General features: G+C 39.5%; 1 protein-coding gene across 10 annotated transcripts in view; it reads left to right on the forward strand.

The window, feature by feature from the left end:
• The first annotated feature begins 3,173 nt into the window (after positions 1–3,173).
• Positions 3,174–14,520, forward strand: part of znf536 (zinc finger protein 536) — a 180,244-nt gene continuing 168,897 nt past the window's right edge. For 2 of the 10 annotated variants that reach the window (XM_042728140.1, XM_042728147.1), the window contains exons 1-2: positions 3,746–4,378; positions 10,929–10,962. Coding sequence is in view for 4 of the 10 variants with exons in the window: in XM_042728138.1 (XP_042584072.1) it covers positions 3,620–3,692; positions 10,929–10,962 (107 nt within the window). In the remaining 6 variants the exon portion in view is untranslated. Of the gene's footprint in view, positions 3,693–3,745; positions 4,379–10,928; positions 10,963–14,520 lie in introns of those variants that run through there. The other 8 variants (XM_042728141.1, XM_042728144.1, XM_042728138.1 and 5 more) reach the window with 7 other exon arrangements.

Raw genomic sequence — 14,520 nt, forward strand, 5'->3', positions numbered from 1 at the left:
AAGATGCTAAATAGCTGCTTTCAGTCCAAGTAGATGGAGAGAACTAACATCTCCATATTTTTTTCTTCTTCTTCTTTTTCTGAACACTGGCATGTCTGTTTTAGAGGCCTACTGTTTTGGACAGATACCAGACACAGTGCTGATAGGCTCGTACTTAAATTCCCGTCAGAAAGAATTTTGGAGAAACTATCATACCAAGCCATGATCACCTTATCTGTCCTTATGACTGCTCAAACCTTGAGTCATTCTTTTTTCTGTGGCTGACACTTTGTTAACAGTTATGAGCGTGTATTGAAAATAAAATGCGCAGTGTTTGCATGTACTTTGAAGTCTTGAAATATTTACACTGGACGTGTGTGGTCTTGATCTAATAGTATAAACAAACCCTGTGGGTTACTCTCGGAGTAGTGTATTACCCACAACAGCTTTTTCAGTGTCACAAAAATAACTAGTCCAGCATTACTGATGCAGTAATGCAAAATGAGCGGCACAAAAATCTCAGCTTTACTGCAGGAAATATCAGTATTTATGTGTTTTTAATTTCACACAAACATAACGAAACACAGTTTAAATGACTTGACTGTGTGTATATGGGTAGTCGATATGTCCTGGAGATCTAAATAAATCTAAAAAAAAACATACATAATTAATTAACATACACATCATTAACTAACACAAACTAACAAACAACATACATTTATTTCCTTTAAAAAAAAATTTAACTCACCTAACTAAACAACCATTTAAAATGAACTAGTGGAAGCAAATAAATAAAAAAAAAATAGTAAAAAGAATTTAAAATATAAATATAAACTTAAATGATTAAAAATATAACCTTTCCCTTTAAGCATTCACATAATTTATATTGATTTTATTCTAAACATTTTGTGAATAAACAGCTCCTTTTGTCAAGGACTTCAATATATTTATAAAAAGTACACAAATGCAGTACTCTCTCTGTGTGTGTAGCATATATATATGCCACATTTTGATGTCACTATCACACACACAGAGAGAATATATATATATATATATATATATATATATAGCTATAAAATTTAAATTGATTTTAAGCTAATTAAAATAAATTATTGAAATTGATTTTAAACTAAACCTGTTGTGAATAAACAAGCTCATGGATGTGTTTTTTTTTTTTTTTTTTTTTTCGAGGACTTAATATATTAATTTAACATTGTGTGTTTGTGTGTGTGTGTGTGTGTGTATATAAATTAGCATATATATATATATATCAGTAGTATGTAATAATATTACTTGTATCTATATAGATAGTAGCCTATGATATATTGTTAAATACACATATAAATCTAATTAAAAGAATGACTATATAAACAAATAAAGAAACATTTAACCAGAATTGACTGCACTTGATTAACTACAAGCATCATCTTTCAGCAAGACAAGGACTACAAAAAAAAAAAGAAAGAAAGAAAAGAAGGAAATCTGAAAGGATGCCTTGAGTCCTCCCTCCTCCCCTAGTGCACCTGTTGCTCGCGGGCAGCCAGGAGTCACGTGACTGGAGCCGTCAGGATCTTTCGACCTTTTGATTCCTGTTACAAGTTGATATTTGCGGAGACAAAATGATCAATCTCGAATGCTGCCCTTCCAAACACAGCAGACAACGTGACAATTTTACCTTATTCTCTTGATTTTGCACAAAAATCCATAAAATGGATAGCAGCCAAACCGAACGCATCCACATTTGTTTGTTAGCGTAAAAGCCACGGAGAAGTAAACAGACAAGAAACAAAGATGAGCGATTCACTTTAACAAGAATACAGCTGCCTCACTTTATCCCCAACAAATGCCTTCAACTTCATTTAACCCCAAGCACTTACAAATAAACGATAAACAGAGAGCGCGATAAACACACTTGTGTGTGGAGCAGATCTCTGCCCTATATTGTTAGGAAAGTGCATGTTGAAGTCCATATGGCAACTTCCTTTTGACCTGCTTTCCCGTCCTCGTCGTGTATTGTCAGGCCTGTCACCGATAAAGAATCACTTGACTTGCTATAACAAGTTCAAAAGAAACAGAGAATCCATGAAGAATTGAGTAAAGGAACACCCCTACTGCTTGCGCTATCATTCCCATAGAGATAGCGATATTATTGATGGGATGGCTATGCTAATTTCTTTAGAGGCACAACTTTTATTTTGGAATTTGTTCAAAAAGGAATTTCATACACATCAGACTGGAAAATGCGTGCTGAATTCCTGAGCGTTTAAGGGGCAGCATGGGAATCTGATTTTCATAGTGAATAATGAATGTGCTATCTTTTAAAACGTGTGTTTTGTCTGGAAAGAAAATAAAGAGAAGGCGAGCCTTTGCCTTCGGGATTTAATAACGATTAATGCTCCTTTGAACACACTAAATATCACAAGCACACAACTGTGTAGTGAAGCAGAAAGAGAAAGAGGAAAACCTTCCACTTTGCAACTTGTCACAGGGTTACACAGTTCTCTGGATCACGTTAGGAGTAAGAAGCGTTTTGTCCTGCCTGTGTATATACGCTGTATCATTAGATGTCACCAGGTCCTAATGCAGAAATCATTCATAATCAGTCTTATTGATTTGATTTTTCTAATTAGAAAGGTCCTGCTGTAAATAATAAACAAAAATGCATAAATAATATTAATAATTTCTTAAAGATTGTGCCTAACTATAATGCATCCTAGGATTGTTTTATTTTATTTTATTTTATTTTATTTGTTTGTTTGTTTGTTTTAATTTTTTTATATATATATTTATATATTTTTTTGGCACATTACATAGCATGTGCTATGTGGGAAAATGGACCTATAAAGTTAAGTACATAAGTTTTTGAATTATTTTAACCACCTGCCTTCCCCCACCTCTTCCTCCATATGATTTATCTGGATATATATCAGAAACAATATAATCAATCTAAGAACCGATCGATAATCAATCAGTCTCGCATCCGTGTCCTTTTCTTCAAAGTCACGCGCACTTGCATTCCCATTGGATACTCTTATGTTGTTATTATTATTATTCTTATTATTACCAAAGCGCTCCCATAATTACAACATAATCATTATATAATCCCACAACAAAGACTTTATTGAATCAGTAGCTTTTGTCAGCTGCCGGGACACTGAATGTACAATTGCGTTATTCTGCGTCTCGTTCCTCGTGTAGAAAAGCAGCATCGGCCTGAGCGCTGAAGTTCAGCCCCAAAAAAGTTTAATGTCCTCACCGAAGTACCTTTTCAGAGGACCTTCTCCTACGTCTCTGAGCGCGTGTCTCGATCGCTGTCTGGACCCTTTTCCTCTTTCTGTGATGAAGAGGGAGGTTGTTGGTTAGGCTACGCGCCCCGCTGAGTGGCAATTTCATCTCATATTTACAAACTGATAAGCTTTCTCGTGCATTTGTTTTAAATATGCGCTCCTGTGTGACGCGTTAGCATATAAGAGTGCGAAAAAAGCGCTTCCCATCTTGGCCGGTCTCTGTTTGTGTGCATGCATGTGTGTGTGTGTGATTGTGTGCAACATAACCGTCCAAATTACATTAAACACTGTCTCATTCTTTTGTGTATATGAGCGTCATTTTATCACTCATTACTTCTCTCTTATACTGACTGATGCTCGCGCTCTCCGCTTATCTCACTGGACTTTTTCTCGAGGATACAAGACTTCAGATACTTTCCCCAAAAGGTAAGCACATTTATTTCGCAATTGTAGCTATTTGTAGTGTTTTTCCACGGTGTGCTTTAAACGGCGACAGGCATCAACGCCAATTACGCCTCGTCTGAATAACGGGGCTGACAATGTGAGTGAGGATAGACAGATTTTAATAAGTGTTTACAGGGAAGTCAAGGTCAATAAGATGATCCGATGGAGTAAATTTCGCCTTTGAGTCTCTCCGCGTGGGAAAAATAGACGATTCGAGATGATATTCCGGGCACCGGGGCTGTTTTATCAAGGGTTCAAGCTTTTAGTCCCATCAAATGCCGCAAGACTCTCTCCGCTCTCTGTGAATGGACGACAATGGAGTGCCTTTTTAACGGTACAATGCGTCTCACCATCCAGATAGGGGGAGTCCAAACAGACAGATGAGGGGAAATGTCTTGTGATGCTGGCCGATCGCTATCAATGAACGCGTTTATATCGAGAATAAACTCAAAGGCGCTTTTTCATCACTCGGGATGCGCGAGGAACAGTTGGGAAACGGATTCGCGGGAGGACGATCATAACAGGTCCGAAGCACGCGCGCGCGTGTGTATATACTTTAACCCCCTCAGCAGTATAAGAAAATGATCAGCTCAATTATGTGGACATGCTTCATTATTCAATGAAGACAATCTTTCGCAACGCGTCTTGACGTCCGGATGAATTTAAAGGTAAGAAGTGGCTAGATCAGTAGTAGGCTCGCGGATGGATTTCGCTCGATTCGCTTTCTTAAAGTCAGTTTGTGCTAATGATGTGTGTTATTATATCTCACTATTTGTTTGAAATAGACGCAGTATTAATTGTCTAAGTCGTTGTCGCGAAATAAAACCGCTTCATAATCGAAAGCGTTTACTGGAAGCCATTGCACGCGCTTAGATGAACTTTACTCTAAAGAAAGGGGGAAAAAATAATAATAACACACGCCGTTGTATTTTAAATTTGGCTCTTGCAAGGCTAACTTTATTAATTAAGTGTAAAGACATATCGCGCATTATTACTGTAAGGTGGACAGAAGCTTCCCAGGGATGCGCACTAGATTCGCTCGTGTTGGCCAAGCAGAGATAGGGAGCTGTAAGAAAGTTTCCTCAAATCTCTGCTCAAACTTTCTCACTTCAGCCCCAAGGGCTTTGCGTTTAGGATTTCAGCTGAAGTGAACACAGATCGGTTTGGAGAATTAGGATCAAAGTTACCCGGTGCATGCCATGTGTCAAAACTTGTGAGATTGAAGAGCCGGTGAGACCTGCCATTTTGTGCTGTGATCGACCTCTTATGAACAGAAGCCTTATGATGGCATTCAACAACTGAGGGCGAAATGTCATATCAGACTTAAAAACCTTTTTATCTGTGGAAAAAAAAAAAACACGCACATCTCCCCTGGAAATGGAGATTTGAAAGAGTGTTGCGAACATTGTCGCTTGGGGAAATCATGTTTTATGGAGGGGGGAAAAAGAAGAAGAAGAAAGTTGTAGGAATTGGAGATTGGGATAGGAATGCGCGCGGGAGTGCGAGAATAATTGAAGAAAATATAAAATGTAGTATGTTGGCATGATTGTGAGCTGCGTTTCACACTCAATAAAATCATTCCGCGCATTGTTTTACGCATATTTTGCTACTTCACAAATTATAACGCTGTCAGGGTCAGAATTATAATATGACACATTGCATCATGCATCTATTGCGCGCACTTCAGGTGCTTAATTCTTTATGAAAGGTCTTTATAAATCTAGCTAATTTAATTGCTGTCTCATGGATTCAGATCCAGGTGCAGATTTCTACTGTCACTTTATATGAGATGACCCAAAACTTTTACTTAAGGAAAAGAATATTAAACACACACACACTCACACATACACACATACACATTCAGCTACTTTTAGTTTGTCTGCATCTTTCATAATGTTGAAATGAGATAACTGTTTTTTCCTCAGGTTCATTGTTCATAGAAAGGGACAAATAGCAGGCGGCACAGATGTACTGTCATTGTTTAACGGATATTATGTCTGTAATAGTGTCTGGGCGTAGACATTTTTGTCAGCTCTTTTCATTTTTCTGATTTGAAATTGACATTGTGATGTAGTCAAGTCACACATTCTTTTCAGAATCCCACACAATTCATTTGAAAGGCCAGCATTAACATGACCACAAATATAGCCTTGTAAGCTCCTTTATAAATGAAAATAAATAAATCAATAAACAGTATGTTGGATTATTGTGGACAGTAGGAAAGGGAGAGAAAATAGGCATGCATTACAATTAAGAGGCCATCTAGATTCAGGTGATCGTATTATGTGAAATGTTTGATTTATTTAACAGCAAGTTTTAATTGTATTTAATTATGAACTAATCTAAAATTATTCCTAGACTACAGTATTGATTTGTAATCATTGTTTTTATGCTAAATAATGTGTGTTGTTTTTATGCTACATTTTTTAAATATTTTACTAAAAAAAAAAAAAAAAAAACACTGAGACATGGGATAGCCGCAGTCGTAGAGGTGTTGATGTCGTTGCAAGTATTGCTTATTGCATATTTTTAGTTTTATTTAATTTTTTAACATTTATTAATTATTATTATTATAATTTTTTTGTGGTATTCACAAACACATTAGCAGCTGAAAATGTATATCGTGCTCACATGTAATTTATCATCTATGTGACAAAATGTTTTTTTTTTGGGGGGGAGGAAAAATATCAAACTCGTTTAAATGCAGTGAGAGAGAGAGTGTTATGAAGACTCTTGTGAATACACTCTGCCAGTGCAACTGATAGCAGTTCGATGGGGCTAAACAGACCAAGCCAATCCTGTCAAAATGTCTCCTCCCTGGTGTGTATGCTCTCATTTACATATGCGTCTTGCACTCATTCGGCAGGGAAAGTGTGTGTTGTGTGGCAGAACTTGGCAGTGTTCAAGAGCGTTAGCGTGTCCCTAGGTCTGCGTGCTCGCCGCCGCTGTCACCAGTAACCAGTAAGTGTGGAGGTGCACCTCCCCAGCCTTTGCCACGGCCGAGGGCAGGGCAGTGCCAGCGGGCAGGAGAGACGAGCCTTCTATCTTTCCCTCTCTCTCTCTCTGTCTCCAGGCCTGTCAGTCTCCAGCTTAGCCGGCTGGATCTGTGCTTGAACCTTGGAGACTTGATCAAACAGCCATTCCACACTTAAATGCCTCCCCGCTCCTTTTAATTGGAGGAAATTGTCTTCCAGATGCCCGGGCCCTAGCCAGGCAACTCAGGGGGGACAGTATGGCAGGCGAGGCCGCGGCGTTTAGGTATTAATTGATATGTGCTGTGGAGACACCGACCCCGTCATCGCCCTCATTCCCTTCCTCTCCAGCTCTGAAGTCTCAGGCCTTTCCCCTCGTGGTGGAAGTATCCCTAAACACCAGGAGTGTCGTGTTTATTTGTTGGGATCGTTCACATGATGCTGCTGGATTAACAAATAACGTTAGTGACCTTGATGAGGAAGGTTATGTTAACTCCTGAGAAAATAATCTATCTTTGTTTAATGACATCTTTAAATATTTTACAATTACACTCACTTTTTTTTTATTGGTGTTGATGGTTCTATAAAGAACATTTAACATCCATGGAACCTTTCCATTTCACAAAATGTGCTTTACTGTGGAAAAAGATATTTTTTTTTTTTTTTTTTAAATATTCTTCAAACTAAGAAAAGTGGCTCTTTTAAGAACTACTCACTGACGCTCACTAGGGAACACAAAAATGGTCCTTCTAGGGCAGAATGCCCAACGTTGGCCTGTGATGACTATTGATTTGGGACTATTGAGGAGGGATAAAAATGCCATTGAAACATATACTCATTTCAAATTTTTATATATATATATTTTTTTTATTTTTTGCATTGAAATGTAAAAACAACAAGTGAAACTGATTAAAAATAATTGAAATTTTATTTAAAAATTTAATTTTTATTATTATTTTTTTTTCAATTATAGATTTTAATATAACATTTAAATGAAATGTTTACTTTTCAATCAAGTTTTTTTTTTTTTTTTTTTTTTTTTTTTGGCCCTCCATCCTAAAAAAGTTTGGCATTGCTGTGAAACTCCTCTTTTGAAACCTTTATTTTTTAAGAGTGTAGACTTTTTTCCCCCACATTGTTGTGAATGGTATTATCTCCAAACATCCAATTTTTTAGTGTAAAGTTATGGGTGTGGTCGTGTAGCGATCGCTATAGAATCCAACCTCCTCTGAAAGTACATTTAGAAGAGTACCTCACATTACTCCTATGCCTGTCCTCTCCAATTGATTAAGCGCATAATTCCCTGTCATTCAATATCCGCCTGTGTACAGCCGAAGACACAGTTCAGCATGTCACTTTACGTAATATAAATGGGAATGTTCGGTTACTGACAGATGTCAACTTTTGTATTTAACAAATAATTATAGTGGAATAAGGACATTTCGTTATGCACATGTCACTTATAAATGAGTGATGATTTCTAAGGCTTTTCGTAGTCGTTCGAAACAGACAGAGTGAGATAGAGAGGGAGAGGGGGTAGAGGAGTGGAAGTTTTTGAGCGGGCTAATCACAGACGTCAGTCAGTGTGTGATCTAAGAATAAAGAGTGCCCTGACAGATGAGGTGGTGACGGATGATCTTGTCTCCACTGCCTCATGCCAGGGTGCCACCAGAAGGAGCGTCTGTCTGTCTACGGAGCGAGGGAGAGAGAGAGAGAGAGAGAGAGAGAGAGAGAGAGAGAGGGTCCTTGCTCTACTCCACCCGGAGGCACTTTCCATGAGGAAAATATATAGATAGACTAATGGCGCTTTGAGGAATATCGAGCACTGGAAGGGAAGCATACGCTACAGTTAAAGTTAGCCCATGCGCAGATGACAGAACTGAACAGATGTGTGCAGATGTTTCGTATCCTGCTAAGTTTTTCCCCGATCTCATAATTCTCTCCTGTGGGAGTGGGAATGGGTGGACGAAAATCAGCTCTCCAACACAACACATGTGCTCACACTCTCTGTCACACATGTAGAGAGCGAGTGTGTACAGAAAGGCTGTGGGACATGTGGTCATTATAGAAGGTGTTGAATCGGGCAGGTTTACACAGCCTTGGGAGACACGGTCAGCCTTCGGCTACGGCCTTACTCGATTTCCAGAAATGGGACACCTATTTATCTGACCACACCCCACTTTTCTTTTTTTTTTTTTTATACCTAGCATCTTATTTTTAATAATTGAGGTTACTGCTGAGTTAACTTTTTTAATGAACAACAACAACAACAAAAAAAAAAAACATTTCTATGTACTATAAGGCACAGTCTGACATGACAGTTTGCTTTTGAGTCGGTGAGAAGCACAAAATTATAGCCATGTCATCTCAGCAGACAGGGGCTTTGCGCAAACAAGCGACTTCCTGTCAATCACTGGCCGTAAGCACATGCTATTATGTTGTTTTGCATTCTAATCCGAGCTCTTAAAATAGTGGTAAATATTTGCAGTGCTGCACAAGCACCAAAAATAGTGGCAGATACCTCTGATGGCTGGGTGGTCCGCTGTTGAAGCGGAGGGCATCTCAGTTACAAGATAATTGGGGGAGTTTAACAACACCTACCCTTGAACTGTTTCCAGGTCATGACCCCAGCGGGTGCACAAGCCACCCCTGAGTGTGAGGGACTGCAGCCCCCTGGAGGGCGGCCTGGTTAAAATGGACGCCACTGAGAAGTAAAGAGGGACCCTGCACCTTTAATTATGATCAAGAGGTTTTCTCCAAAGGACGGAGGCGTAGCAGTTATGTTGCCTCGTAAATCTGCCTCAGATGCAGTATATTGTGTTGAACTATTACGGTACACTATTATACTGCATATTCAACTGGCTCTTCAGGACCTGATTTGCATAATTGGATCTTTAATGAAACTTGCCTTGTGGAACAAAAAAGGAAAAAAAAAATGAGAAGAGAGATGAAAAAAATACATAATAGTATTATAGGCAAACCCCAGCGAGTATTTGTGGTGGGAAGTTGCACTTGTCTAAAATAAAATAAAAATATATATAAATAAATGATAAAATGAAAGAGAACATGGGAAAAAACAGCCTGTTTAAAGGAGTGCATAAGCAGTAAAGTGACCTACGTTATGTACAAGCCGTCACTTACCAGTATGCACACGCACGCACACATACATCACTGGCGGGGCTACAAATAGGATGAGAAGTACCTCTGAAAGCTGTACATACTCAGCCAGGTCTCGGGGGTTATTACTACAATAGCTGGATTTCTTTAGCCTGAGGGATTTTAGCTTCTCTGTCGGCACTCACTCTCTCCACTTGTTACTCAGGGAAGATGGGTCCTTTGTAGGGGAGCCCAAGCTGCTCGCATGTCGGAATTCCTTTGCTGCAAATATTTTGACAATTTCCAGTCAGATCTGCGCAGACTGGATTTCTCTCTTGCCTCCTCCACTAGGGGTGCCGTATCAAAAGCGCAATGTGTTATTTTATTTATTTTTCATCTCTTTAGCTGTGTATGCATATTCACCACAACGCTTTTACACAAGTATATTTATGTGTTTCCAGACACTTTATAATCCATAACATCTGTTTCGTGCTTATTTGCGACTTAGGATTGTTTTTATTGGTTAATTAAAATGCATGTGTCTTTTCTTCCTGTTCTTGAGCAGTTGAAGGTTAAAATGCTGATAGTGTCCCTTTCGAACAAACGTGACAGTCATGGTTAATGAATTGTTATTTGTCCTATCTTTGAAGGACCTATAATTTAAAAAGTGAAGGAAAGAGAAACCGAGAGCAAAGGAATACTGAAAAGAGAGTGAAGGGAGGGGGGGAAAAGGAAAAGAGGCGAGCTATTTAGCTGCACTGTAGCAGGAGTGGTTTGTATCCAGGGGGGAAGAGTGTTGTTAATCAGGGAGAGAGGTTAAAAACGGATATTAGCTAAACGATGATGATTTATCATTGGAGGAGGGGGCCGAAAAACACAGAGGTGACTCCACTCCAGAGGCCTGGGAGTGGATCATATGGCTGCGTGGTTCACAGGTGGCTATTAGCGCAATGTTGGAGAGGGGTGGCAAAAGGAGACAGAAAAAGAGGGAGGGAGGGTGCGGGAAAAAAAAAATAGTGCCACAGCTAGCGGTGAGCTGCCATTTACCCTGTATGTGCAAACGACTCGTTCACTCACTCTCTCTTTTTCCTTCTCCCTCTCTCCCTCTTTTTTTTTTGTCTCTCCATGCTCTGCACTTGGGAACTTTCAGCTGACAGTGTGTCCCGGTCCTTGGTATCTCACAGGTAGGCTCATGTTATTTTTACTCCCCCCTAATTTCCCCTGAATACGACCCTTTTATGTTTTACACACACACCACACACACACACATGCGATGTGTATGCACACATGCTCACGCACACACTCACACAGTCACACTAACACACGGTCAGAGTGCTTGTGCTGTTGATTCTCCCGGTAATGATGTCATTGCGATAGTGGAGGAGAGCAAATGTCTCCTGATTCCTCCATTTAACGGCTGGCTGAATTGGCTGATAATGATAGCATTGGCGTCTCCAGCCTTACAGACAGATCAGACCCTGTGAATTAGCAGCTCCTAACCAGAGAGAGAGAAAGAGAGAGATGGCATACGGAGGGGAAAGAGGGAAGCACTGGCACTGGGAAAGAGAGGGAGAGAGAGTAAGAGATGTTGAAAGAGAGAGAGGGTGATGTATTTAACATATCTGTGCTGTGCTCTTGAACAGGCTGTGAGAGATCTGTGTGTGGCAGTGCTGATAACTGCCGCTTGATATCAGTCAGGGACATGACCGCCTGTTTGCAAAGCTCTTTAATGCCTCTGCACGTCTGTCCTGCTACTTTGAACTGAATCATGGTCACATCAGGGCCGTATCGTTCAATATCTGACCTTAATATTGGAATTTCTTTCACAATTAATATACTTTAAACCATTCAAAATAATAATTATTATTTTAAGGATGATTTAGTTGTTTATGTTAATGAATGATTGATTTTCTAAATACACTGAGCATCTTTTACTTATTTTCTCAGTGCTTTAGTTGACATTTTACAGTTTTATATTTCTAAATATGAATGCATCTTTCACCCAAATGGCTCTTTGCAAATATTTAGCGACTTTAAACACCATGCAACCTAGAACTTTTAAAACACCATATACTCCTCCTCCAAAAGCTCTAATAGGGTTTTACTGTTTTTCTGGCGATCTTAAAGTAAATAAATAGGTCCGAATGCTAATGAGCGTTCCAGGCTTTGAACACATGCCCCTCTGTGACAGTCAACCACCCCACACCCCTCTAGCCATACCAGCACTGCCACATCTTCAGACCCTCAGTGTCATAGGAGTATACAGACCTTCCTACAGCCCCCCCCCCCAGAACAAATATTAAGTATGTAAGTATTTGTATATCTGCTCATTTCTGTCCAAGGTTAAGGCCAACTCCAATTTCAGAGGGTTAAAACTTTTAGAATTTATGAGAATATCCCACATTTAATAGATGACAATTTGGGTTTTATTATTATTAGTAGTAGTACTAGTAGTAGTAGTAGTGCTGGGCAACGAGCAATTAATCACATCCAAAATAAGTTTTTGTGTACATAATATATGTGTGCGTACTGTGTATATTTATTATGTATATATAAAGAGACACACATACAGTATATATGTAGAAAATATTTACACGTATTTACTTGTATATATTTATATTCATATAATTTATATTATATATAAATATATTTAATATATAAAAACAACATATTTTTCTTAAATATATACATGCATGTACATTTATATATACATAATAAATACACACAGTACACACACATATATTATGTTTGCAAAAACTTTTATTTTGGATGTGATTAAATGCGATTAATCATTTCCCAGCACTAAATATTATTATTATTATTATTTAATTTATTTGGTCTTTATTCATACAAAAAGTTACTTACACAGACACCTGCCCCCCTTAAATGTTTGAATGTCATGGAAATTGAATATTATAATCATATGATCATAAAAGCATCAATTTTGTGTTACCATCTTGTTTGCGGTGGAAGGTATACCATATTTTGTAAGGGAATAATTGCATTGTTTAAATCCTGTAGACATATATACACATATAATCAGCCACCTGGTTGCTTTGTTTGTAGAGGGCTGTCAGTCCTGTGAGAAGCACTTTAAGTAACTCTTGCTGAAGGTTAGAGTTAAACAGTATTTACTTTGGGGAATTTGCCTTTATTTATCTGCATTAATACAGAGGTGAATTTTAAAGGGGCTCTCAGAGAGAATTCCCCCGATGCTCAGCTTACTTTACACACCTTTTAAGTCTTAAGATGTGTTTCTCCCCTCCTGCTGACGCGTACCCATAACACATCTCCCACAATCTCCGCCGATTTTCACAAATCAGCTTCTTTTCCCTCTCCCCCTTTCCTGTCTGTTATTGTTTTTGTTCTCTCGCCTGCTTCCTTTTTTCAGTCTTGATCACGAAGTGTTGTTGTCTGTCTCTTAAGTTGCCCGTTTCATCTCTTTTGTTATGGCGTCTGTGCCAATCGCTGTAATTGGGAGAAAGCTAAGTTAAGTGAGTGAAAGAGAGAGTGTGGGGTAACTTGCCTTGTTACTCTTCCCCACGTTTTTGTAAATAAGGCTGTCAGTATAGATCAGCCTGTGGTAATGTGGACGATCCAATCCACTCCAAACCCACACGGCTGGAGGCTGGAAAAAAATGGAAGGCATGTTCAGAAAGGACAGCTTAGAGTTCAGTTACACTTCTGGAAGTTTTTACGCATGACTTCTTTGTGTCAGATCAACCGCCAGCATCCTTCGTAACTTCCCGAGGTCAAACGAACAAGTACAAGGGTTACCTTTTAACCCGTTTGTTGTAGAAAAAATGCATTTTTTGGAGTTAAAAAATTTCGAACATCACTGTAAGTTTACATTCACACCCTGTCTTTTGTGTCTGGGGAAGCAAGATGGCATTTTGTTTCCTGCTTGCATCTGAAAGTGTGCTGTGTGTTTTCCATAAACGGTGTAAAACAAATTTCCGTGTGCTTTTTTAAATATAAACACGATATTTATAGTTTGGACGTTTATACATAAATGTGGGTTGGATTTCACTAAGATGCTTAAGGGTGAATTAATTTCATGACGCTAATCAGAACGTTATGGATATCGGCTGTTTCAGAGCGAGAGCGAGCCGGCGATGACGTGATCGGCGCAGAGGAAGGGGCCTGTGGTCTGGTGTTGATCATTAACAATTTTCCTGTATGTGTGGCCCCCTCATCAGGCGGCTAAAAGATCATCTCTGTTTAAATTTGCATGATGATGGTACTGTGACCAGTCATCGTTAGATCAGCTAACTAGAGAGGCTTAAGGTTGGGCAGAGAAGATTCATGATCCCCCCCTTCCCCCGATCCTCTCTCTCCCTCTTTCCGTCGTGGGAGGTCCCCTTTAAAGTGCAAACCTCAGCCCCCTCTTGTCCCGCGTCTCCAGGAATGATGATCCGACGCGATCCTGTTTCGGCGCGCACAGAACGTGGAAGCTATGGGAGATTTTCTCCTCAGTTTATATATTTTTCTTCCTCTCTCTCTCTCCCCTCAGTCTCTCTTAGCCCTCACTCAGCCCCGCTGATTGCCGTAGCCTCGGGGCTCTCCGGCGCACACTACATCCCTGTGATTATATTAATGGCCTCCCGCGCTGGGTTTGGAGGCTGAGGACGGCCGGGGTAATGCGAAGCATCGCCGAGGAACGGTTAAGGAGATGGACCTCTGACCGCAGGGGGTCTTGGGATCAAGGCCCAGGTGGGCCACGGCGTAGCTCCACGCTCCCT

This window comes from Cyprinus carpio, chromosome B7, assembly GCF_018340385.1.
Source record: "Cyprinus carpio isolate SPL01 chromosome B7, ASM1834038v1, whole genome shotgun sequence".
Taxonomy (NCBI): Eukaryota; Metazoa; Chordata; class Actinopteri; order Cypriniformes; family Cyprinidae; genus Cyprinus; species Cyprinus carpio.